Source organism: Acomys russatus, chromosome 14, assembly GCF_903995435.1.
Source record: "Acomys russatus chromosome 14, mAcoRus1.1, whole genome shotgun sequence".
Taxonomy (NCBI): Eukaryota; Metazoa; Chordata; class Mammalia; order Rodentia; family Muridae; genus Acomys; species Acomys russatus.
In genome coordinates, this window is record NC_067150.1 from 16,545,463 (window position 1) to 16,571,944 (window position 26,482).

Sequence of the window (26,482 nt, forward strand, 5' to 3'; positions counted from 1 at the left end):
GTAGCCTGGGCTGTCCTGGACTTACTTTGTAGACCAGGCTGGCCTCGAACTCACAGCGATCCGCCTGCCTCTCCCTCTCTTTCTGGGTACACTCTTTGTTTTGTTTTATTTTGTTTGGTTTTCGAGACAGTGTTTCTCTGTGCAGCCCTGTCTTTCCTGGAACTCACTCTGTAGACCTGGCTGGCCTCGAACGCACAGATCCACCTACCTCAGTTTAAAGGCATGTGGCCACCACCGCCCGGTTGAAGACACCCTTTTTCAAAAGATTTGTTTTCTAGTCAGGCGTGGTGGCTTAGGGAGGCTGATGCAACGTTCAAGGCCAGCCTGCAAGGTCCCAGCAATCCTCCTGTCTCTAACCTGCTCAGTACTAGGCTTCCAGGCTGCCTCCCTGTCCCCCTTCCTCTCGCCTCCTTATGTCACCGAGTTGCACTTTTCTCACACAGCAAAGAATCCCTTACCCTGTGCTGCGAGAGACACGTGTGTTGTCTGCAGTTGCTGGTCACTGCCGCGTGTGCCCGTGGAGCGAATCAGACTGAGGCCGAGGAGCCCGCGCCTCCCGCCTGTGGCCGCTGGAGTTTTTATGCGTCCAGGGAGAGTATGCCTGGATGAATGAGGAGCCCGGACAAAGCGGAGATAGGACAGGAGCGGACCAGCACCAGAGCATAACTTTGACAGCAACCGCGTTATCTTAATACTGTACACCTTTTAAGACCCGTGGAGGATGATCCCGTCCCTGCCCACCCTGACCGTCCTCATCCCGCTGATCTCCCTGGCCGGCCTGTTCTACTCCGCCTCGGTGGAGGAAAGGTTCCCCGAGGGCTGCACCAGCGCCAGCAGCCTGTGTTTCTACAGCCTGCTCTTGCCAGTCACGGTTCCCGTGTATGTGTTCTTCCACCTGTGGACTTGGATGGGGCTGAAGCTCTTCAGGCACAATTAGTGCGGCCGGCCCCGCTCCTCTCTCCTCTCCCCTCTCCCTTCTCCCCTCTCCTCTCCCCTCCCCCATGCGCTGGGTGGGTTCTGCCCTCAAGGGCTGCAGGTTCTGATATCGGTGCTGTAGCTGACTAACACTTTGAATAAAATGTCTTGAGGGAGAAAAACACCACCAGTCTTTATCTGAAGACTATTTTTTTTTCTTTTTAAGATTTATTCTTCATTATGTGTGTGAGTGTGGGTGTCCAATGAGGCCACAAGAGTGTTGGATCCCTGGTGCCGGAGGCGTGTACTGGTCATTGTCAGCTGCCTGAGTTGAATTCAGATCCTCTGCAAGGGCGGCAATTCTTAATCATTGAGCCATCTCCAGCCGGCCTGTTTCCTTCCTTCTTTTCTAGTTCAGGCTAACCTCAAACTGTGGGGAGGATGACCTTGCCCTCCTTACCTTCCTGCCCCCACCCGAGTGCCTACCCCATCCGTTTGTGTGGTGATGGAGGAACCCAGGGCTTCCCAAATGCTAAGGCAGCATTCTGCCAACTACCCAGCTCTTCCTTAGGGACTAAATTTTTTTTTTTTAAATAAAGAGGGCACTGGTTGTGAGCCACCATGTGACTGCTGGAAATTGAACTCAGGACCTCTGGAAGAGTAGCCAGTCCTCTTAACCTCTGAGCCATCTCTCCAGCCCAAGGACAGATTCGGCCCCCCACCCTCACCCCAGATAGGGTCTCTCTGTGTCGCCTTGGCTGTCCTGTACTTGTTTTGTAGGCCAGGCTGGCCTCGAACTCACAGTGATCCTCCTGCCTCTGCCTGCCGTGTCCTGGGGTTCAAGGTGTGCACCACCATACCTGGCTAAAAACTCTTGTAGAAGACAGTTGGGTTCCCAGTGCTATGCAGGGTGGCTCACTATTGCCTGCAACTCAGTGCTCTCTTCTGACCTCAGACAACCGCAGTCACGTGCACATACCCAGGTACAGGTAGAGACACATATAATTAAAAGCAAGTCTTATTAAAGAACGGCAGCTTAGGGGAAAGGAGCCACAGAGATGGTGTCGTCTGCCACAGTCCTTCCCAGCTCTGTTCTTGCCCTTGAGCAGTTTGCCCTAGTTCCTTCCAATCTGAGAAATGGGGCAGACAGACCGCCCTGGCGCTCCCCAGACTTTGTGGAGGCTCATGGTCGTGGACGGGAGGAGCTGTGGTGTGTGGGTATCTGGCCTGCCGTGGTTACCCCTGTAACTCTTTGCCTTTGAGTCTTCCAACAGTACAGGAAGCAGTCCTAAGGCCACAGCCCTGACCCTAGAGACCGAGCTCTTCCCTCCCCCTGTGGACAGGCTGAAGGGCCTTTTCTGTTACTGTTTGAAAAACAGTCAAACAGGCCTCTGCCACATTGGAGAGATGAGAATGGCTCACTGTAAGTGGTGGGCCTGTGATGAGTGTGTAAAGCTGTGTGTGTGTGTGTGTGTGTGTGTGTGTGTGTGTGAGCCATGACTTCAGTAAGAAACACTATAGCAAATAAATTCTTTAAACATCCTTGTCCCCTTAGGGCTAAACATTTTGGGCCTGCCCACCACAAGAAGGCACCAGATCTCATTACAGATGGTCATGAGCCACCATGTGGTTGCTGGGATTGAACTGGGGACCGCTGGAAGAGCAGATGGTGCTCTTAACCTCTGAGCCATCTCTCCAGCCCTGGATTTTTATAAAATCCAATTTGATGTTACTCAACCAGGTTCTGTTTGCAAAGACAAGAGACAGTCAGATACGAGGTGGGAGAGCCAAAATGCGTCAGTTGGGACAGAGAAGCAGGCCTCTGAGGTGAGACAGCATCTGAGGTCCGACCAGTCCTGGGAAAAATGATGCTAACTTTATATTTCTGGTCTCAGATGGTTAGCCATCAGGCCCCATGAGGTGCCCACTGGGCTAAGAGTGCTCGCTATGCAAGCCTGAAGATGAGTCAACTCCTGGGAACCCATGGTGGAAGCAGAGAAGGGACACCTCAGAGTGGTCCTTGGGGTCAGAGAGAGGGCTCAGCCAGACAAAACTTGAGTGCTTTTCAGCACCCACACAGCTGGCTCACAGCCATCTGTAACTCTGGTCCCAGGGGACCAGTGCCCTCTTCCGGCCTCATGTGGCATGCATGCTGTGTGCAGACATCCATGATGGCAAAGCACGCATATACACTGTAAAAGGTATGTCACACTCATGCATGGTGTACTTCTCTCCTCCAGCAATAGTTTAAAATGATTTTATTTATTTGAAACAGTCTGTATAGCCCTGGTAGGCCTGGAACTTGATATATAGACCAGTCCAGTCTCAAACTCAGAGATCTGCCTCAGGTGAGCTGATAACATCTGCAGGCAGCTAAGAGCTGGGAAGCTCCCGACACTACAACATACCAACTTTTCTCTGTATTTACAACTTAGGGACTGCAAGGAAACCAATCTGCAGATGAGATTGTCCACCGGTCCCTTTGCTGTCTTGCAAAACCCCAAAACCCCAAGTGCCTGAGTGCTGCCCTTCATTGTGATTAAAGGACACTCCACGCCTGTAGAGGTCCGCTCTTACTTTTCATCCCTCTCCACGAGTCCTGATGTAACATTTTTACCTAGTTTGAGATGGACGAAAGCACACAGGTGGTGCATTGATACCGTCATGGCCCTTGTGACAGGTGCCAGCTACAGCAAAACCAATAGGACACACTCCTCAGTGACATGAAAAGGTGACCCATGAATGAAATTCTAGCACTGCCGAGAAGGTGGAAGCCAGTGCTAGGCTATACAGAGCCACTCCTCTTACGGAGAAGGGAGAGACAAACGGGAGGGAACTAGAGTTAGCCCCTTGGGTAGAGTGTTTGGCTACCACGCAGAAGGCCCTAGATAACATTCCCAACACAGTGTAAACCCAGGCAGGCATGATAGCATACCTATAATCCCAGCACTCAAGAGGCAGAAGGATCAGGACAATTCATCGTTGGCTGCATACCTTGTTTGAAGACAGTGGGGTTACATGAGACCCTGGCTAAAAAAAAAAAAATAAAAATAAAAATAAATAAAAAAATAGCTAGAACGTTTATGTTTCCCTTTAGGTGCCCCAATCCCCAATCAGCTTGGGATCCTGGTCCAACGGTTTTCAACCGTCCTTATGCTGCGACCGTTTAATACAGTTTCTTATGTTGCGGTGACCTCTCAACCCCCTCCCCCCAACCATTAAGTTATTTCCATTGCTACTTCATAACTGTAATTTGCTGCTGTTATGAACTGTAATGTAAATATCCGTGTTTTAGCTTGGTGTTAGTGATGCCTGCCTTTAATCCCAGGCGGATCTCTGAGAGTTCGAGGCCAGCCTTGAGTGAGTTCCAGGACAGCCAGGAGTACACAGAGAAACCCGTCTCCAAAAAAAAAAAAAATCTGTGTTCTGTGATGGTCTTAAGCAACCAATGTGACTGGGTCTTGACCCCCAAAGGGGTTGAGATCCACAGGTTGAAAACTGCTATCCTAGAGGCAACTGGCCCAATTTATCTTACAGTTTTTCCCCTTGGTCACTCAGGGAGAAGGGGCGGGGCTGCAGTAACTGTCCAATGAGGCGCGCCGCTGGCAGGGGCGGGGCGCCGCCACGCAAGGCCACCAAAGAGACTGGGACTGTTCTTCGGGAGGCTCTGGGGGTTGGGTCTGTCCTGGTAGTTGCCACCTCGGCTCTCTGCCTCCATCTGTGTCCCCATGTGTCCAGCAGGGAACCGGCAACCGGGGGGCAGGCGTCACTAGGACCTCCGGGAGGTGGAGATGGTGAGTGCCGCAGGGGATGCAAACGTCTGGGGCGTGACGCAGCCAGCCCAGGAGTTCGCCGCCCGCTCCGCTTGGGTTCGGCTCCGCCCAGCTTCGGCTCGGCTCGGCTCGGCTCGGCCGTGGGGTGGGCGGGGCGGCAGCGGGATCTGGCGGTGCGGAGTGCTGACGACGCCTGAGGTTCCCCCGCCCACTCCCGCTGCCTAAGTGGTGGCCGTGATCTCTGTGTTGTCCATATTTGCCGGCGGTCTCAAATTAGCGAACCTTTTCCAGCCTAGCTTTTCAAACTGAGCTGCTGATGAGGACCTTCGTTTCCGGTTCTCCCTTTCCAGTTCTCCAGTAGCAGCTCCCCGTCTCCAGGACACTGTGTTTTTTTTTGGTTTTTGGGTTTTTTTTTCCTTTTCTCGTTTTTTTCTTCTCCAACCCCCGCCCCCCCCCCCGCCCTTCTTTCTCACTTTCTTAACAAGGTTTTCTAGTCCCATCTGGCCTTCGTTTAAACCTATACTGAGATGAAAGCTGGGGTTCCCTGCATGCTAGTCAGCATTCTCCCGATGCTAAATTTAATTCCTCATCCGCTGGCCTCAACCTCCCAAATCCCAACTATTTGGATTACTGACCTGTGTTATAACAGCTGGTGACCTTTTTACGTTCTAAATACATTTTAATTACAACGTATCTTTAGGGCAAAGGTTGGTATGATTGGTTGGCTGATTTTTGCCGCGCTGAGCATAGAACCCAGGGCTTTGAACTGCATCTCTAGTCTTTGATCGATTGACTGATTTTTATCAGCATGTATGTATTGCACATGGATTCACTATGCAATTCAGGATGGTCTCAAAGTATTAATCCTCCTGTCTCAGCTTCCTTGTCGCTGGGATTACAGGTGTAGGACACCGACCTTGGTTGAATGGCTGTTACAAAGCCTAAAGTTTTGTCTAGTTGACTGTCTGCATGAAGCTCTTTGGAACTGTGTTTTGTAAGATATGTGAGCCTGCGTTCCCGGTGTCTTTCCTGGGCACAGACATTGAGATTAACGTTATTTTATTTTATTTCTTTTGCAAACAATTTCTGGGTCATTTGCTCTTGAGGTACAACTTATGAGTACTACCTTTCCCTGTGGGTGTCACCTTTGAGGGGTTTGTTCATTTATTTGAGTCACAGTTTTTCAGTAAAAGCAGGTTTTAATAAAGTTTGAAAGACGATAGTCTTCTCCTAAAGTCAAGAACCGTGTGCATTTCATTAAAAAGTGAGACAGACAAAGGGCCGGAGAGATGGCTCAGTGGCTAAGACGACCAGGGTTTTGGTTTTGGTTTTGGTTTTTTGAGACAGGGTTTCTCTCTGTAGCCTTGGCTGTGCTGGACTCGCTTTGTAGACCAGGCTGGCCTCGAACTCAGTGATTCACCTGCCTCTACCTCCCTGGTGCTGGGACTAAAGCTGTGCGCCACTACGCCTGGCAAGAGGATCCAGGTTTGATTTCTAGGATTCATGTGCCCATTCTCAACTGTGTGTAAATCCACAGCCTGGGGAACCCTTCAGACACACATGCGGGCAAAACACCTATACATGTAAAAATGAATAATAAATAAATAACAAATGAAACGTGGTAAACCTGCCTTGCATATCCCCACCCCAGCCTCCTAGCATGCCAGCTGCTGAAAGCTGGGATGGAAGGCCCAATGAGCCTCTGATCTCCACACACCCTACGGCATGTGTGCTCCGAATAAACAAATCAATGCAATTTGAAAAATTGGAATAGACATAGCTGTTCACCTGCTTCTCAGTAGGAGCCAAAACCAATAGTGTGTGGTTCTGCCAGAAGGAGCTTGTGTGTCAGTGCTGAGGGGGAGTGGATGGAGTGGAGGCTGCTCTAAGTCGGGACACATCTCCTTTCTGTCTGCTCTCTGTCTTCCTGCTCGTGTCCTACAATTTTATGTTTAAAAGTTTATTTTTACTTATGTGTGTATGCATGCATGTATGTCTGTGCATCATGTTTTGCCCTCAGAGGCCAGAAGAAGGTACCAGAACTCCTGGAACAGATGGTTGTGAACCACCATGAGAATGCTGGGAACTGAACCCTGGTCCTCCGCAGGTCCTCTTAACTTCTGAGTCATCTCTCCATCCCATCCTGCATAATTTTAAAGTGGGGCAGAGGAAAAGGAAATTGGCCCTGTGATGAATCTGTCAACATGGTGGTACCAGGTGTCATCCCAGCATTTGAATGGGCTGTCAGGAAGATGATGAGCTGGAGGCTGGCCTGGGGCACCGGCGGGACAGACACTGTGTAAAGTCAGCAAGCCATCTGGGGAGATGCTGGGTGGGTGAGAGCGCTTGCTGTGGGAGACGAAGGCCTGAGTTTGGTCTAGTTTCCTTGTCAAGCCTGGTGTGGCTGTATGCCTGTGATCTCAGCGCTGGGGCAGGAGATGCCGTGGTCTGGGCTCACAGCCAGTCAGGAACCTTTATTCTTTTTTTGGGGGGGGGTGTTTGAGACAGGAATTCTCTGTATTAGCCTTGGCTGTCCTGGACTTGCTTTGGAGACCAGGCTGGCCTTGAACTCACAGAGATCCGCCTGCCTCTGCCTCCCCAGCGCTGGGATTAAAGGCGTGTGCCACCATGCCCGGCACGTTTATTCTTATCTATGTGTGTGTGTCTATGTTAGACTATGCTGTGTGCTGGCCGCCCCCCTGCAGGAAGGCTAGAAGAAGATGTTACATCTCCTGAAGCTGGTGGTTGTGAGCCAACCAGTGTGGGTGCTGGGAACTGAACTCAGGGCCTCTGAAGAGCAGCGAGTGTGCCTAACTGCTGAGCCCCTGCTGCAGCCCCTTACGGGGATGTCTTAGGGACTGAGTACAGATCTCTGTGCTGCGTGGGCTTCTCCTCCCTCTTGTAAACACGTCTGGGATGTTTCAGGACTTAGTGACCTTCGAAGATGTGACCGTGGACTTCACTCCGGACGAGTGGGCTCTGCTGGATACTTCGCAGAAGAACCTGTACAGGGAAGTCGTCGGGGAAATCTTCACGAACTTGGCCTCTGTGGGTAAGGACGACAGGTTCCCCTTCCTCTCTCAATTACCCAGTATGCTTTGCCCGCAGTGCTGCTCCTTGACCGGAAATGTGGGAAAGGAGTTACTCTGATAAATAACCATAGCAATGTTGCATCGGTTCATGAATAGAATCTAATACATTCTCTCTAATTAAAGTCAGTTTTCTCCCCTCTACGTTGTAGGGGAAAGATGGGACCAGAATATTGAAGACTGGTACAGAAGTCAGGGGAGAATCTTAAGGTAACTCAACTGCAAACAGAAGTGTTTCAGGAAAGAAGTTCAGGAGCTGGGCAGGTAGCTGGGGTGATAAGATGGCTTCTGGGCAGTGTGGGGACCAGAGTTCGCTCACTAGCCTATGTGAAAAGCCAGGTGAGTATGGAGGCATGTGCTTGTAAGCCCAGCTTTGGGGAGGCAGAGAGAAGGTGATCTGTGGAATTTACTGGCCAGCCCACCCAGTCACATTGGTTAGTTCCTTGTGAAAGTGGAAGACCCTACCTCAGACAATAAGGTGGCAAAGCAACTGGGAAGACGCCTGAGATTGACCTCTGTCCTCCACATGCACACATGTGTACACATACACACAGACATAGAATTTTAGTTTGTCACGAAGTTTTAAAAACTAAACGCACCCATCTGCAGGTTTATTTATTTTTCCATTTTGTTTATTTATGTGTATGTGTGTGAGTGCGCATGTGCACATTCACTTGAAAGGCCAGAGCTATCGGATTCCTTGAAGCTTAAAGGTGGTTATGAACCCCCTGACATGGATGCTAGGAACTGACCATGAGTCCTTTGTAAGGACGGTACCCATTCTTTGGGATGGAGAGATGGCTCAGAAGTTGAGAGCACTTGTTATTCTGGCAGAGAACCCAGCTTCAGTCCCTAACACTGACATGGCAGCTCACAACCACCTGTAACTCCAGTTCCAGGGGTCCAACGTCCTCTTCTGGCACACAGATGGTGTACAGACGCACATGCAGGCAAAACACCTATACACATAAAATAAAAATAAAAGCATTAAAAAGTGAACAGTACCCACTCTTAGCTGCTGAGATCTTTCTCCAGCCCCCAAGTAGAAATATAAATTTGAAACATACCAGTAAATATGAACTTGTGAGTAAATCATTTATAACATGTTCTGATTTTTTTTTTTTTAAACAGTAATCATATTGTGGAGAGACTCCGTGACAGCAAACGAGGTTGCCGTGGTGAGGAGACCTTCAGTCAGATTCTTGACCATGATCTGAAAAGGACAAGTGCTGCTGGAGCTTGTAGTGTGTGTGGAATAGCCTTCGTGCCTCATTCGTCCAGGAAGCCCATCGGTGCTCGTGCTCGACGGGTAGTACATGATTACAAATGTAAGCAGTGTGAGACAGCCTTTTGTCGTTACCCTTTCCAAGCCAATGACCGGACTCCCAGTGGAGACAAACCCTCGGAGTGTCAGGGGCACGAGGAAGCCCTCCTTTCTTTTACTAGCCTCGGGGAATTCGTTGTAACTCGGACCGAAGGTGGACCCCATAAATGTAACGTGTGTGGAAAAGGTTTGCACTATCCCAGCTCACTTAGAATCCATGAAAGGATTCACACAGGAGAGAAGCCTTATCAGTGTGAACAGTGTGGAAAAGCCTTCAGTTGTTGGGGCTCAGTTCGAAGACATCAGAGGACTCACACTGGCGAGAAACCCTACACGTGTAAAGAGTGTGGGAAAGCCTTCGGTTCTCTCTCAGGCCTTAAAGGACATATGATCAGGCACACTGGAGGTGGACCTTACAAATGTCAGGAGTGTGGAAAAGTCTTTAACTCGCCCAGTGCACTTGGCAAACACGAAAGAACTCACACGGGAGAGAGACCTTTTTTGTGTAAATACTGTGGGAAGGCTTTCATTTGTTCAACCTCAGTTCGAAAACATGAAAGGACGCACACTGGAGAGAAACCCTATGAGTGTAAGCGATGTGGGAAAGCCTTCATTTCTAACTCAGGCCTTCAAGGACATATGATCAGGCACACTGGTGTTGGGCCTTATAAATGTAAATTTTGTGGGAAAGCCTTTGGCTCCCCCAGTGCGGTTCTAAGGCATGAAAGCGCTCATGTTGTATAGGGTTTCTGTGACTAGACTGTGGGAAAGCCTTCACTCTGAGGACACGTAAGGTCCTGAGAAAAGCTTACTATTCTAGTTGAGGTACAGAAAAGAATTACAGGCTGGAGAGATGACTCAGCGGTTAAGAGCACTGACTGCTCTTCCAGAGGTCCTGAGTTCAATTCCTAGCACCCACATGGTGGCTCACAACCATCTATAACATGATCGGATGCCGTCTTCTGACATGTTGGTATATATGCAGACAGAGCACTGTATACATGATAATAGATCAATCAATCAAACAAAGAAACAGAAAAGAATTACTGGAGAGAAACCCTATTTAGAAAATATGGGAAAACTGTAGACTGTCAGATTTTATCTGGAGGCATGAAAAGGTTAAAAAAAACCCTTACAAATAAAAAATAGATAAAACGTGTGTGTCTGTCTGTGTGTGTGTAACAGCACATTTTATTGAGGTGGGCCAGAAGATACACAGAAGATGGGTTCTGAGGTTAGGTGTAATGGCGCAGGCCTTTAATCCCAGTACTTAGGAGGTGGAGGCAGGTGGGCCAGGAGCTCATGGTCATCCTCAGCCATGTAGCGAATTTGAGACCAGTTTGGGTTACATGACTCTCTTTCAAAGGGGTGGCCCAAACCTTTTATCCTGGTACTTGAGAGGCAGGTGAATCCCTGAGTGTTTGAGGCCAGCCTGTTCTACAGAGTGAGCCCCAGGCCAGCCAGGGCTCCATAGTTAGACCCTGTCTAAACAAAGGGGTCAGAGGGTCCTCAGTGGATAAGAGTGCTTGTTGTCTTTCCAGAGAACCCAACTTCTGTTGCTGGTACTATGTTGGACATCTTAGAACTGTCTGTAAGTTCAACTCCAGGAGATTTCAAGCTCTCTCTGGCCTCTGCAGGCTTTGCACTCAATATAAACATAGGAGTAAGTTACTCCCCTTAGTACCCAGGGGAGACTGGGGGATGGAATGTAAAAGGTGAAAGGGCATTATTCTAATAAGTACTAGGCCTGAGAGAATGACCTTTGCAGCATTAATTCTCTTTCCACCTCTGCATAGGTTCCAGGGGCGGAACTCAGGCTATCAAGTTGGCAGCAGAGCCTTCACCCTCTGAGCCATCCTGTCAGCCCAGCCATTTCTTTTCTGTGATTAGACCTTGCTGTCAGGATGGCCTGGAACTCAGCAATCTTCCTGCCTCAAACTCTGAGGTTCTTCTGGACTGTCTTAGTTAGGGTCTCTATTGCTGTGAAGAGACACCATGATTATAGCAACTCTTATAAAGGACAACATTGAACAGGGGCCGGCTTACTGTTTATATTTAACAATCTCAAACTTTTAATTTTACCAATTAAAGACTCAGAAGCCAGATGCTGGGGAGAAAGCCTGCTAGCTCAGAGAGGCAGAGCACCCAGTTGACCTTCCTCCTCAGTTGGCGTCCCAGAAGGAAAAGGAAGTTCTTTTTTTCTCCATGATGTCTCAGAAAACCTTCAAACTGAATGTCCCTCCCTCCTCCTCCTGACTTCCTCTCACTTTCTATGTTTTTTTTTTTCCATGTTCACTCCCTGTCAACGGGTTGCTTGCTCCTCTTGACCTACGGTTGACTTTATTTAATCCTGTCCAAACAGAAAGCTCTTGGATTAAAGGTGTGTGCTAGGGCTGAGCCACACCACAGCTGGACGCAGGATTTTCCAGTGTACAACACACCCTCGGGGTTCACGGTGTGGTCAGTATCCCGCAGCAGCTTACAGTCTCAGATGTTTGTCCATTCTCACGATGGGAGTCGTGTTGGCACGTAGGCAGCCATGGTCCTGAAGGAGCTGACAGCTCTGCACCTCCATCCACAGGCAGCAAAAGGAGACTGGTGCTCACCGGCTGGAGCCTGAGCATGTGAGACCTCAAAGCCCACTCCCAAAACTGGTGCACTTCCTCCAACAAGGATACACCTCCTAACAGTGCCACTCCCTATAGGCCAAGCATTCAAAACAGCACACCGAGTAACATTTGAAAACAGTTTTCACATATTAATGTGTGAATGTGGTTGGGGGGGTCATGTTCTTGGGGAGGTCAGAAGACAACTTGAACTGATTCTCTTTTTTTTTTTCCTTTACGTGGGTTTGGGGATCAAACAGGTTACTACATTTGCCAAGCAAGTACCTGTACCTGCTGAGTCATCAGCTCCTCTCCTGGATTCGTTCCTCCAATAAATCTCTTTTAGGAGATATTCTGGCCGGGCTGTGGTGGCACACGCCTTTAATCCCAGCACTCAGGAGGCAGAGGCAGGTGGATCTCTGTGAGTGTGAGGCTAGCTTGGTCTACAAATTGAGTCCAGGACAGCCAAGGCTATACAGAGAAACCCTGTCTCGGAAAAAAACAAAAACAAAAACAAAAACAGATATATTCTGCCTGGTGTGAGTCCTTCATTGGAAGAAGCAAAGAAGAGAGGAAAGAAGAAATAAAGGAGCCCAGCTCAGGCCCCTCAGGGTGTGGGGTGACGCTCCCCTGGGGGCTGCAATGCCTCTGCAGAGGAGGCCTCCTCTCAGAGCTGTGTAGTTCCCAGGACAGCCAACCACGTTTGATGCTGTGACTGGACACCCTTTTTCTGGTACACTGCCCCACCTCAGAGCTGGGATCCCTTCCCGGGCCTCGGGAGTTGTGGGTTTCCTGGACACCCTCCCACCTGATCAGTAAGGCAGGCCAACCCAACAACAGGCCGTCTGTACAGAGTGGAAATAGATAAAGATTGTCTAGGGTTTGGAGGAAGAAGCTAGGGAGGAGTGAAGCAGCAGCTGGTGATTACAGTATTTTGTTCTGAGTGGTGACATTTTTAAAATTGTGATGGCTGCAAGTGTAAGCAAACTAACTGTACAAACTAAAGGAACCACGGTGAGTCTGTGTGTTACAGCCCGGCAAACAGCTTCCAAGAGGCAAGCGTAAAGCATTATGACCCAACTTCTTAGTATTGTAAGATTTCTGTCCACATGCAGGCTTCACGAATGTGTCTCCTACGGCTTTTAGTAGGAATTCACTGGCCTCGAGAGCTCACCTCCTTATTTTTCCAAATTTCCTAGGGATTTGGAAATTACCGACCACTACTTGCTTCCACCCCCGGGTCAAAACATAGCTCGATGCTCTTCCACATATGAGGTCACCTTTAAATGTCTGTGTTTATAAACAATAGAGGTCCAAAAGGGGCCAGAGAATTAATGGAAAAGTTTCGGTCTCTGAGGACTTCGGGCCCTGCTCTTCAGGTCTGGCCTTGGCTGAGCACCTCAACTCCGTTGGGCTGGAATGTCTGCCATCCCTGTGAGGGTGAAGTCTGGAACTCTGTGCGCACACTGTACCCGATTCATGAGGATTCTGCCTGTGTGCTGGGGGTTGGGGTACCAGGTTCTGACTGAGGAAAACATGGCTGCTGAGCCTACTGCAATGCAGCACGACCTTCTGCCTGAGCTGGGGGGTCTGCAGTGGGCGGGGCCACGCCGTCAGCCCAATCCTCGCCTCTCAAGACTCGCTGGGCGTGTGTGCGTGTGTGCGTGCGTGCGTGCGTGCGTGCGTGCGGGTACCTGATTGCGCACTGCGTTTTATCCCTGTCCTCCTGGAGCTGCGCAGCATCCTTCCTTGGTCCTGCACAGACCGATCCGGGCGTCCTCCGTGGACTCCCCGAACGCGCCGTAAACCAGAAATGGTGAGTTCGCGTCCGGAACCGGAGGCGCGGACAAGGTCCGGGCCAGCGGGCGCCAGGTCCGCGGTGAAGCTCGCGTCTTCTCGGACCTTCTGGTCCCTGGTGTGGCCCTGGGCCGCTAGTGCTGTTCCCAGCTCTGGCTGGACCCTCCTGGAGGCCCCTGGGGTGCAGCTCGGCCCACGCGCGTCCACACACCTGCTCCTGTGGGTACGCGGAGGAAAGTGTTGCGGTCCTCGGTGTCCTCAGCCTCTCCCTCGCCTGTGAAATCCGCCTCCCCTCCATTTGTTTATTTGGAGACAGGGTCTCTCTACATATCCCTGGCAGGCCTGGAACTCACTGTGTAGACCAGGCTATCCTCAAACTCAACCGATATCTTCTTGCTTCTGCCTCCAAAGGGCTGGGATTAAAGATGTGCACCACCACGGCCGGCTTCCACGTAGTTTTTGAGTACTTGGGTGCCTTTTGCTATATTCCCATGCCGCAGATTTCCTTCTCCAAATCACCATTGTTGGCTCTGTGACAATGCTATATGTCAAATTGATTATTTTTTCCAGCGCTGAGCCAGGAGAGAACCCAGGTGATTGATACAAGGGTTCTGGCACTGGTACACAACCCAGGGGCTGTTGTTTTCCGGGGGCAATGGATGGCCTTCCTGGGAACTTTTTAATTTTTTAATTTTATTTTTATTAGGGATAACCAGTCAGACCGTGTGTGTGTCCGTGTGTGTCCCCCCGCGTGCGCACCTGTCTATGCGCATGTGCGCGCTAATGTTTCACCGTCTGCCATCTCAGATCTCGGGGACCGAACTCAGGTCTTCAGGCTTGGCAGCAGGATTCTTAATCTGTAGGTCAGCCATCTCACCGGCCCCATTTGTGCTTCTGTATGTGTCTGTGATACTTAAGAGCCAATCTAGTGCCTAGATTCTTCTCAGCAAGTTCTCTGCCAATAAGCTACACCCAAGCTCAGGGTGTACACTTTGCTTAAGAGTAAAAGCAGAGACTACTCACCAGTCAGTATTGGAATTAGAAAACGGGTAGTGGTTGTTGTTGTTGTGCTGCTTTTTACCCCCGAGGTAAATACCGAAATGTTACTAGATGGCTGGGTTGACATTGGGCGTCATGCTTGGCAGGGGTTATTGGTATGCCACCATGCCTGGGTGGTTTTGTACACATTAGTGCAAATGCATCTGTCCAGAGAAGTATTTATCAGGTTTTGTTTGTATGGTATTAGGTTTCTTATTTTACCGAGAAGTTGAGCAGACGGTACAGAGCATTTCCATACACCCCCTCTTCATGACTGTAGTTCCCCGCTCGGCCCCTTGCTTGCAGGTAGTGTGCCAATATTACACATAATGTATTTTTGAGACGAGCTTCATGCCACAGGCTGGTTTTGCGATTGTGTACCCTAGGATGGCCTTGAATCTGGATCCTTCCTTCACTTCCCAAGGGCTCCGTTTATAGTATATGCCACCATGCCCATGGACGCTGGGGAACCACACTGGGCCTCTTGCATGCTGGGCAGGCACCCTAGCAGCCGAGTTTGTCGCAGTCACGAGCCAGTGTGTTCCATCTGATTGTGGTGAGAAACGATGACTTTAATCCATCGCTCACTGAAGTCCACACTCTAGCGTTATCCTCCTGTTTCGCATCCTTGTGTAGGCTGTGGACCCACCAGCATGGTGTTATGTGGACTAGGTTCACCGTCTTAAAAACTGCCTGCTTGTTAAGAACACTTGTTGCTCCTGCAGAGGGACCAGAGTTCAGTTCCCAGCACCCAGGTGTGGTGGCTCCTAACACTTATAACTCCAGCTCCAGGGGCCTCTTCTGGGCCCCTGCCAGGCACCTGCATTCATGTGCGTATACAGCCCAACATACATAATTAAAAATAAAACATTGTTACAAATCACTGTCTATGCTTTACCTGCTAACCATTCGTCCCATTCCCCGTTCTCCCACCTAATGTTTTCCAAATTTTTATTTTATTTCACCCATTAATAGATTGTATCAATGTGTTATTATTGTCAAATTACTTACCAAAAGACATCGACTCTGGCTTCTTCCTCCTCCTTCTTCTAAATTTAAATTTATTTTTGTAAATTTATTCACTTTACAACTCACTCCTAGCCCCCCCCCCCCATATCTCTTCCCAGTCCCCCCTCCCTTTTTCTTCCCTCTTATCCCCCTTCCCTAGTCCTCAGAAAGGGGGAGCCCTCCTGCCCTACCAACTGACGCTAGCCTATCAAGTCTCAGCGGGACTGCCTGCATCCTCTTCTGTGGCCTGGCAAAACCGCCCCCTCTGTGCCAGATACAGCCCCTGCTCCCTGTAATAGGGGGCCCACATGGAGACTGAGGTGCTTATCAGCTACATCTGAGCCAGGGCCCTAGGTCCTCTCTATGCATGGTCCTTGGTTGGTGCGTCAGTCTCTGCACCCCACATCCTCCCCTGTTTCAGATTTGTTGGCTCTGTTGGTCTTCTTGTGGAGCTCCTGTCCTCTCTGTCCACCCCCCCCCCCGCTCCCCCCGCAACTCTTCCGTAAGACTCCATGCATTCTGCCAAAAGCTTGGCTGTGTGTCTCAGCATCTGCTTCGATCTCCTGCTGGCTGGAGTATTTCAGAGGACATCTATAGTAGACTCCTGTCCTGTTCCCTCTCTTCAACCACTTCCGGTGTCTACTCTACCTGCCCTTCTGAATGAGAGTTAAGCATCCTCTCTAGGCTCCTTGTTACGTAGCTTCTTTTGGTCTGTGGGTTGCAGTCTGGTTATCCTGTGTTATATGGCTAACATCTGCTTATAAGTGAGTATATACCATGCGTGTCCTTTTGAATCTGGGTTATCTAATTCAGGATGTCTTTCCCAGATCCATCCATTTGCCTGTAAGTTTCTTTCTTTGTTTTTGTTTTGTTTGTTTGAGACTGGGTTTCTCTGTGTACCATTGACTATCCTGGACTCGCCTTTGTGTGTGTGTGTGTGTGGGGGGGTAGACAGGGTTTCTCTGTGTAGCCTTTGATGTCCTGGACTCTCTTTGTACACCAGGCTAGCCTCAAACTCAAAGAGATATGCCTTTCTCTGCCTCCTGAGTGCTGGGATTACAGGTGTGCGCCACCATGCTCGACTTACCCTTACCTGCAAATTTCATGATGTCTTTGTTTTTAATAGCTGAACAGTCTTCCATTATGTAGATGTACCACATTCTTTGGTTGAGGGGCATCTGGGTTGTTTCCAGTTTCTGGCTATTACCAATAACACTACAATGAACATAGTTGAGCAAATGTCTTTGTTGTATGGTGGAGCATCTTTTGGGTGTATGCCCAGGAGTGGTATAGCTGGGTCTTGAGGTAGAGCTGTTCCCAATTTTCTGAGAAAATGCCAGATTGATTTTCAAAGTGGTTGTACACGTTTGCACTCCCACCAGCAATGGAGGAGTGCTCCCCTTTCTCCACATGCTCACCAGCATGTGCTGTCACTTGAGTTTTTGATCCTTAGCCATTCTGCTGGGTGTAAATGGAATCTCAGAGTTGTTTTTATTTGCATTTCCCTGATGACTAAGGACGTTGAACATTTCTTTAAGTGCTTCTCAGCCATTAGATATTCTTCTGTTGAGAATTCTCTGTTTAGCTCTGTACCCCACTTTTAAATTGGATTATTGGGTTTGTTGGTGGAAACCAGTCCTTGCTCTTGTTTCTGAGGCTGGCCTTGAAGCCCCGGGCTAAAGTGATCCTGCCTCTGTAGGCGTAGAGCCACTGTACAGTCAGCTCATTGCTTTTTTCTTCTTTAAAAATATTTTATTATTTTAAAAAATAGTGTGTGGGGGTTTATGTACGTGAATGCAGTGCCCGAGGAAGCTCGAAGAAGGTGTCGGGTCCACTCGGGCTGCAGTTATGGGCTGCTTGATATGAATGTTGGGAATTGAACTCGCATCCTCTGAGCAATAAGCGCCTTACCATTGAGCCATCTCCCAGCTCCCTCATTGCTTCCTGGAGCAGCAGGCTCTGACCAGTGTTAGACATTTCTTGTGTTCTTTTTCCAGTGCTTGGGGTTGTATCTAAGTCTTCACTTATGCTAACGTGCTCTTCTACTGAATCAACACCTGACATTTGGTATTCCTCAGTAGGTTTGAAAAGTAGCTTCGTTGGTTCATAAAATGTTTTTTAGAGGACTACCAGAATTTTGCACATTTTTCCATTGTTTGGCATCTTAGGTTCTTTCTAAGATTATGTACCACTTTACCTTTCTTTATACACATCTGACAGAACTTAGTAAAAAAAAATGTCACCTTTCCCATTGGGTGAATGAGGTTATGACATACCTAATTACATTTGTAGAGGAAACATGATACAGATTTCCACGCTCTTAGTCTTAATATATAATGGGCTAAAATCCACATGTGTGAACTTGGAACTATGTATCTAAATACATACATTAGAGACTCACTAAGAAGGGAAGGTGTGTGTGTGTGTGTGTGTGTGTGTGTGTGTGTGTGTGTGTGTGTGTCTAGAGACAGGTTCTTACTGTGTAGTCCAGACTGGTCTGGAACTCACAACGATCCACCTGCCTCTCCTTCCCAATTGCTGAGATTAAAGGCTGTGACATCACACCTAGCAATAGTAAATCCATTGCCTAAATCTTTAGGCAAAATAAGCTACTTAATCTTGTGAAAACGTTTCCAAGTTTTAATTTATCAACTAGGAGCAAAAGTCAAATGTAAGGGGAAGTTTAAAACAATTTATACTTATTTTAATATTTTTATTTATTTGTACAGTGTGTGTGTGTGTGTGTGTGTGTGTGTGTGTGAGAGAGAGAGAGAGAGAGAGAGAGAGAAAACCATGGCTCACATGTGAATATCAAAGAATAACTTGCAGGAGTTGGTCTCTGCCACCACTGCGTGTGTCCTCTGGATTGAACTCGGGTTGTCAGGCTTGACAGCAAGTGCCTTTATGTGCTGAGCCATTTCTAAAGGGAAGCACCTGAGCACTGTCGTACTGGCTCTCATGAGTAGAGCTTTGCTAGGGCAGAACTAGGCATTGGTAGGAAAAGGAACCACAGGTGACTTAGGATTACTGTGGCTTACTGTGCCTCCTGCTGTCTAAGGGGTGATTTGTGTCTAGGAGGCAGTGGTACTGTAGTCAGGGAGTAAGGTCCTGATAAAGTCATGGAATAAACATTGGTAGATCAGAATCAAGGAAACTTCTCATAACTGAGCGTAGATACCCAGTTTGACCTGTCTCATGGATCCTCCTCTGTCTCCGTCCTCCGTGGGATGTTGTAGGAGTCCTTGACCTTTGAGGATGTGGCTGTGGACTTCACCCAGGAGGAGTGGGCTCTGCTGGACCCGTCCCAGAAGAATCTCTACAGGGATGTGATGCTGGACACTGTCAACAACCTGACTGCTGTTGGTAAGGATGACAACACTCCTTCCCGTCAGCATTTAAGAAAACTGTCTTATTAGCAACGTGTCCAGTGACTTAGCAAGTGGAAAGAGAATACTTGGGTTGAATCAGCAGGATCTCAGTGTACCATGAAAACAGAGTTCAAGCTGGGCGTGGTGGCACACTCCTGTAATCCCAGCACTCGGGAGGCAGAAGCAGGTGGATCTCTGTGAGTTCAAGGCCAGCCTGGTCTACAAAGCAGTCCAGGCCAAATAAGGCTATACAGAGAAACCTTGCCTTTAAAAAAAAAAAAAATCAATAACAGTAATTTCTACTGTTTTCTCTGGTCTACCTTTTAGGAATACAATGGGACAGTCAGCACATTGAAGATCAGTACAAAAATCTTGGAAGAAACCTAAGGTAATTTATATTCATTAGGGGAAATAGTTCCCACTAGTGGGAAGTGGAGAAGGTCATGAATATAAATGTTTATTAAAACATAGATCTCATGGTTTATCATGATGTCATTAAAGTTGGATGCAGCCTATGGATTCACTTGATTCATCCTTTTAAGCTCTTTAGTATCTGGGACTGTGGAGATACATTGCTCACGAAACAAAACCAACAATACCAACAAAACCCCAAACCCCAAAGTAATGATGAGCCCTGCTTCAAATTTACTTATCCTTCAATATTTTTTACAATTATAGTTTTAATTTTCACATTTATGCTATTTCATTTTCAGTCACTGTCAAGATTCCTCAAATCTGAATGCTAGTTGCATTCAAGCGCTTTATAAATTACCTAATTGTATGCCCAAGAAATCCCAAGAGCCTTCCTTTTTTCCCTGACAGCATTAACAATACACGTGGGTTTGAAAAGCATCAAAGGCTCATTCATTATTCTTGCTAATGTACAGTTTTAAGAAATAAAAACACTAACCAAAAGCAATTTGAGGAGGAAAGATTATTTCATCTTCCACTTCCAGGTCACAGCGTGTCAGTGTGGGAGTCGCAGCAGGAACTTAAGTCAGGACCTTGCCTACTGGCTCGCCCTCTCCATGGGTGGCTCAGCTTGCTTTCTCATATAGCTGGGACCACATGTCTGGGAGAGCCAGTCACAGTGAATTGGGCCTTCTTGTTCATTAGTCAAGAAAATACCAGACAGAGATGGCCACAGGTCAGTCTGATGAAGGCAGTCTCAACTGAGTTCCTTCCCAGGCAACGCTAGTTTGTGTCTGTTGAATAATGTGTCTCATTTTTTATGGAAGTTCTGTGGTAGAGATTTTTTCAGAAAGAAAAGAATGTGGTCAGTGCAAAGAAAGCCAGATTGCAGATCTCAGTCTGAGCGAGGAAGCTGAGGGAAACTCTGGGTGTGAACTGTGTGTGCCAAAGTCTGTTGCTCATGAATCTCTTCACAGGCACTTGGGCACTCACACTGAGCACAGACGGTACGAGAGCCAAGAAGGTGATGAGATGACGCAGCAAGCTAAGCAACACGAAGTCCCGAGGATCCAAGCTAGAGAGACACGGTATAAATGTAAAAGCTGCGGACTGCTGTTTATTTCCTTAGCGAACTTTCAGAGACATATGAGAATACACGGTGGGCCCGCACCTTGTAAATCTAAGGCGTGTGGAGAAGCCATTAAATCCCACAGTTCACTTCAGACACACGAAAAAGCGCACATTCAGGATAAAACCTGTCAACCTGGGCAAGATGCAGGCACTGCCAAAGCTTCTCAAGCCGGAGAAAGTGTTCAGACTGGGGATAGCCGTTATAAATGTGAGGCGTGTGAGGAAGCCTTCAATTGTTCAAGTTCTTTGCAAAGACATTTAAGGACTCATACCAAAGAAAGACCCTATAAGTGCAAAACATGTGATAAAGCCTTTGGTTGTCTAAGCTCTCTTCGGATCCATGTAAAAACCCATGACAGAGAGGATGCATATCGCGAGTGTAGCGAGTGTGGGAAAGCCTTCCTCTCTCTCTCCACGTTTCAGCGGCACATGATAACTCACACTGCGAATGGGCCTTATAAGTGTAAGGAGTGCGGGAAGGCATTCATTAGTCAAGTTTCACTTCAAGTGCACGAAAAACTGCACAGTGCAGAAAATCCCTATGAGTGTAAACACTGTGGCAAAACCCTAAGCAGCCCAAATTCCCTTCAAAGACATGAAAGAACTCACACTGGAGAGAGGCCCTATGAGTGTAAGGAGTGCGGGAAATCTTTCAATTGTCCCAGTTCCTTCCAACGGCACGAAAAAACTCACACTGGAGAGAAACCCTTTGAGTGTCAAAAGTGTGGTAAAACCTTCACCCGCTCCACCTACCTTCAGATGCACGTTAAGATTCACAGCGGCGAGAAGCCCTACGTGTGTAAAGTGTGTGGGAAAGCGTTCACGAGCTCCAGTTCCATTCGCGTACACAAGAGGACTCACACTGGGGAGAGGCCCTACACATGTGAGGAGTGTGGGAGAGCCTTCAGCTGCCCCAGTGCCTTCCAAAGGCACAAGATTATCCACACTGGGGAGAGGCCCTACGAGTGCACCAAGTGTGGGAAAGCCTTCAACCGTTCCAGCTCCTTCCAGAGGCACCAAAGGACCCACACTGGCGAGAAACCCTACGAGTGCGAAGAGTGTGGCAAAGTCTTCACCAGTTACAGCTCCATCCGCATCCATAAAAGAACGCACACTGGCGAGAAACCCTACGTGTGCGCAGAGTGTGGGAAAGCCTTCAGTTGCCCCAGTACCTTTCACAAACACGAGAGGACCCACAGCGGAGAAAAACCCTATCAGTGCACGCAGTGTGGGAAAACCTTTAGTCGCTCCAGGAACTATCAGTCACACATGAGGTCTCACAAGGAGAAACTTGACTGAGTAGCAACTTCTTTGTGATGGTTTCCTTCAAAAAAGCATGAAAAGCACGCATGCATGTCCTGTGTGAAGTCGCGCGTCACACACCTTTGTGGCATCCCTGAGACTGTATAGTGGGGATAGGCCATAAATACTGAATGTAGCGATGCCATTCGACTTCGGTTTGAAGCCACGAAGCCACACGGGTGGAGAGCTATGCGCAGGGAACAGTAACCTCCAGGAGGCTGGTGTCTGCAACAATGCCGCCAGAGGGCTGGAGGACAGCACTGTGGTAGGATGCTTGTCTCCTGAGAGCAATCCTATCACTACCTAAAACACTTGGGTAAAATTAGTACAGCCAGGCATGATGGCGCACGGCTTTAATCCCAGCACTTGGGGACAGAGGCAGGCGTGTGTCTGTGACTTGGAGAGCAGCCTGGACTACAGAGTGAGTTCCAAGCCAGACAAGAGTAATAGGTACTGTTGGAAAACTACTACTAATAATAAGTAAATAAAATTTAAAAACTAGTACCTATTAGATTTTAAAAGTTAAAAATGTTAGAAATAGAAAATTTTAAGACTTGTTTTTTAATTTATGTGCTGTTATGTGTTTTATTTATTCTGTGATGAAATATGTGATAACTTATGCTGTTTGTGTGTAGGTGCCCGTAGAGATGAGAAGAGGGTACTGGCTCCTGGGAAGCTGGAGTAACAGGTGGCTGTGAGCATGTGACATGGGTACTAAGACCTGAACTTGAGTCCTGCAAGAGCAGTGCATGGTCTAAACCGCTGAGCCACCTCTCTAGTCCACAAGAAAATTCCTACTCACATTTAAGTTGAACATGTGGCTTATGCTTCTAAGGTCACTGCTCAGGAGGTAGAGATAGGATTGCCGTGGATTTGAGGACATTCCAGGTTAGGCAGCAAGAATCAAATAAACAACAGCAAGAAAATCAAAGCAAAAAGATTAAAAAGCAAAACCCAAGCTGAGCAGCGCACACCCAAGCTGGAGGCAGAGGCAGGGGGCTCTCCGTGAGTTCAAGGCCAGCCTGGTCTACAGAGTGAGTTCCAGGACAGTCAAGGATACACAGAGGAAAAACCCTGTCTCAAACCGTCATCCCCTGCCAAAATAAAACAAAACCCAAACCAAAAAGAGCTGACGAGATGGCTGAGCACATAAAGAAGACACTTGCTGTGCATTCTGACTATCAGAGTTGTTTCCCAGGATGCACATGGTGAAGTGAGAGAGGTCCTCGCCTTCACCTGCAAACCGTGGCAGGCACTGGACAGGCGCAAATGTGATACCAACCCCCCGAGCAAGCAGGAAACAAGCCGATTTTTAAAATTAATTTCTTCTTTTGAAACAGAATCTTACCGTGTAGCCATGGCTGATTTGGCTTACTCCACACTGTGTAGAGTAAGTATCATGTGCCATTGAGGTGGCCCCGACCCCACCCCAGCCCCCTCCTCCCAACCTCACCCCACCTTTGCCTCCCCAAGCACTGAGTTTACAGGCCTGATCACACCCAGCCATGCCAAGGACTTTAACAGTTATGTAGTCATGTGAAGACTTCTAATTCAGAGGAAACTTACAAATTCAAACAATGTGAGAAGCCTGGTGCAGTGAATGCAGCCTGTTCCATGAAATACACATCTTAAGGGAACCAGTATAAAAGGCACAAAGCAGGAGCTGGGGAGATGGCTCGATGCTTCTCAGCACCCGGGCTTCGCAGAGGACCAAGGTTCACTTCTCAGTACCCGCGTAGGCTCACACACATCTGTGTGTTTCCAGTTCCAGAATAGCTGATGCCCTCTTCACTTCTGCACTTATGTGGATACCAAGTGTGCATGTGGTGCACACATGTGCAAGCTGGCAAACACTCAATGCACGCAAAACCGGTAAAAATGACTAAAAATAATATAAAGGGCACAAACTGATTTCTTCTCTTGATAGCGACCTCATTATTTGAGATCTCTTTGTTACGGATTTTTCACTATTCATTTCCAGAGAGTCATCTGTAAGAAACTTGAGTAGGTAAGCAGTAGGTCATGTTGATTGCTTTGGTGTTGTGGTCATCTTAATAAATGTTATCTGTCTGTTTGGAAGTGTGTGGGATCCGTGGCTGAACTGAGGTGTTTCTAGCTCATGGGAGTTATGGGAGTAAGAATGCTGGAGAGCACTTGTCACACAAACCGTGCTTAACAGCAGGAGAGGCCGTGACTGCGACTACTTGGAGATGGTCCGTAGCCTGTTGTGGTGGGGCACGCCTTTAAGCCCGGTATTCGGAAGGTAGAGGCAGGCGGATCTCCATGGGTTCGAGGCCACTATTCCCAGTTGTTTCTTTTGATGTTTTCGTTACATGTTGCCATACCCTGCCACCTGCATGCTAGTGGTCTTACCCATATCTCCGATCTCTCTGTAGCTCCGTTCATTTATTTGAAGCTCACCTCCTTGTTCAGACAGTAGCATGTGATTCCTGTCTGTTTTCAGAGTTGCTAATCCTGCCAGTTGCATTCGGATCCTGAGGCCCTCTAGCAGCTAAGTATTGCTTTAGGCAAGTGTTGCTTTAGGTGAAAAGTTCTTTCATTCTTTTTGGTTTTAGTGACCTAGGCTTTAAACCTGGGGGGGGTGGGGCTTCATGCTAGGCAAGTGCTCTACCGCTACCCTATAGCTCCTCTTCATTTTCATGTTTAAATATACAGTGGCAGCTTTTGACTGGTTTCCAGGTTAGCACTGAAGGTGATAATGTTTTCTCATTGTTCCCCAGACACCGTCCCTTCTGCTTCCCCATCGTCTGTTTCCCATCCCCCCCCCCCATATATTTGTTTTGTTTTGTTTGTTTTTGTTTTTTTCAAGACAGGACTTCTCTGTGTAGCCCTGGCTGTCCTGGACTCGCCTTGTAGACCAGGCTGGCCTCGAACTCACAGAGATCTTCCTCCCTCTGCCTCATGAGTGCTGGAATTATAGGCATGTGCAATGCCTCACATACATGTATTTCTTTCTTTAAAAAAGAATTATTTATTTATTATGTATATAGTGTTCTGCTTGCATGCCGGAAGAGGGCATCAGATCACATTATAATTGGTTGTGAGCCACCATGTGGTTACTGGGAATTGAACTCAGGACCTCTGGAAGAGCAGTCAGTGCTCTTAATCTCTGAACTATCTCCCAGCCCATCACACATAGAGATTTTAATTTAGGCTTTTTCCTAAAGGAAAATTGTGAAGTGTTTGTCTCTGCCAGTCTGACCCAGTTTAGCAGAATATTTTCATTATGGCTGCATCAAATTTTGCTGAATTTTATCAATATACTTGTTAGTTTTAAACAAGGTCTCACTATGTTTTAGCTGGCCTGGGACACACAAACATCTGCTTGTCTCCGCTTCCGGAGTTCTGGGATTAAAGGCTGTGCCACCACACAGTTACGTTTTCTTTATCCATCCATCCGTTGATGGACACCTGGCATTTCCTGGGTATTGTGAATACACAGCAGTATCTCTGATAGCTTGACTTAGAGTCCTTTGGATTTACACCCAAGAACAGTACCGCTGAGTCTTATTAATTTCAGATTTTTGAAGAACCTCCATACTGACTTTGTCAGTGGCTGAACAAGTTTAATTCCTGCTGGCAGAATTAAGGATTCTTCTTTCCCACACGCTTAGCTGTTTTTAAAGTTATTCTGCCTATCTATGTGTTATAGGAAATATAAAAATATCTAATAATATTTATTATAAAATTAGCCTACAATTATTACGGCGGTATTATCTAAGCCTATACCATAATCAATAAAGACACAGACACGTGTCGTATTTTCGAATAGTCTCATTTGATATGTTACTGAGCAGATGTTAACCCTCTAAACTATCCACATCACTTCCCAGCCCCCACCCCAGGCTATCTGCTTTAATCCTTCCTAACTGGGCTCCTTCCGGTCCATAATCCCAAGATACTTGCTAATGGTCTCTGTCGGGGGGGTGGGGGGGGGCTGCTTCCCTCCGTCCACGCCAGTCTGGGCGTGTGCTTCTCTCCCTGCTAACCCATCATGACCTCCTCTTCCTGCTTCCTCCTTCTGTACCTCTCCTACCCAAGATCCTTTTCTCTCTAACCATGCCCCCACCCCGCTCCCGCCCCACCCCCACCCCCACTACCCTTCCCTCTGCCCCTTCTGCCCTGCTCAGGCTGTAGGCCTTTAATTCCGCCAGCCAAGGTTACACAGCAATTTTGGGGTGAGTGTCTGCTCGTAAAAGATAGCAAGCACACCTCGGGGAGCAACATAGTTGATGCTCTAACACAAAGCACTAGACCGTGCTCTTAGATCCACGAGCATCAACAGTCTTCCTGTCTTTTAGTGTCTGTCTGTCTGTCTGTCTGCCTGTCTATCTCTATGTTGTTTTTGTTTTTGAAGACCAGGTTTCTGTGTGTAGCCCTGGCTGTCCTAGAACTCACTCTGTAGACTGGGCTGGCCTGGAACTCAGAGATCCACCTGCTTCTGCCTCCCAAGTGCTGGCATTGAAGGCGTTTGCCACCACATCTGGATTTTATTTATTTTTTTAGTGTCTTAAAGTTTTGATTATAAGCCAGGTGTGGTGGTGCACACCTTTAATCCCAGCACTCAGGAGGCAGAGGCAGGCGGATCACGGTGAACTCAAGGCCAGCCGGGTCTACAGAGTGAGTCCAGGACAGCCAGGGCTCTGTGTAAGAGAGAAATCCTCACTGTAGAATTCCTTCACCTTCTTGACCTTGTAGG

General features: G+C 48.1%; 4 protein-coding genes across 5 annotated transcripts in view; all 4 read left to right on the forward strand.

The window, feature by feature from the left end:
• Prkcsh (protein kinase C substrate 80K-H) overlaps positions 1–26,482 on the forward strand; it is an 827,425-nt gene that overhangs the window by 171,438 nt on the left and 629,505 nt on the right. The gene's annotated exons all lie outside the window — the stretch shown is intronic.
• Positions 600–939, forward strand: Pigy (phosphatidylinositol glycan anchor biosynthesis class Y). The gene has a single exon (XM_051156084.1). The coding sequence runs from the start codon at positions 722–724 to the stop codon at positions 935–937; it is 216 nt and encodes a 71-aa protein (XP_051012041.1). The 5' UTR covers positions 600–721; the 3' UTR covers positions 938–939.
• LOC127198757 (zinc finger protein 564-like) lies at positions 7,446–9,905 on the forward strand. Its single transcript, XM_051156796.1, has 3 exons — positions 7,446–7,740; positions 7,930–7,987; positions 8,909–9,905. Exons 1-3 carry the CDS (start codon positions 7,605–7,607, stop codon positions 9,843–9,845), a joined length of 1,131 nt encoding a protein of 376 aa, XP_051012753.1. The 5' UTR covers positions 7,446–7,604; the 3' UTR covers positions 9,846–9,905.
• On the forward strand, positions 20,422–21,794 carry LOC127198213 (zinc finger protein 709-like). Its single transcript, XM_051156075.1, has one exon. The coding sequence runs from the start codon at positions 20,476–20,478 to the stop codon at positions 21,757–21,759; it is 1,284 nt and encodes a 427-aa protein (XP_051012032.1). The 5' UTR covers positions 20,422–20,475; the 3' UTR covers positions 21,760–21,794.

What these genes read in the sequence shown, in the direction of transcription:
- Pigy (XM_051156084.1), top strand. Translation starts at nt 722, where the DNA reads ATGATCCCGTCCCTGCCCACCCTGACCGTCCTCATCCCGCTGATCTCC.
- LOC127198213 (XM_051156075.1), top strand. Translation starts at nt 20,476, where the DNA reads ATGAGAATACACGGTGGGCCCGCACCTTGTAAATCTAAGGCGTGTGGA.
- LOC127198757 (XM_051156796.1), top strand. Translation starts at nt 7,605, where the DNA reads ATGTTTCAGGACTTAGTGACCTTCGAAGATGTGACCGTGGACTTCACT. An exon ending in CACGAACTTGGCCTCTGTGG is followed by an intron (nt 7,741 to 7,929) that starts GTAAGGACGACA and finishes TCTACGTTGTAG; the next exon opens with GGGAAAGATGGGACCAGAAT. An exon ending in AGTCAGGGGAGAATCTTAAG is followed by an intron (nt 7,988 to 8,908) that starts GTAACTCAACTG and finishes TTTTTTAAACAG; the next exon opens with TAATCATATTGTGGAGAGAC.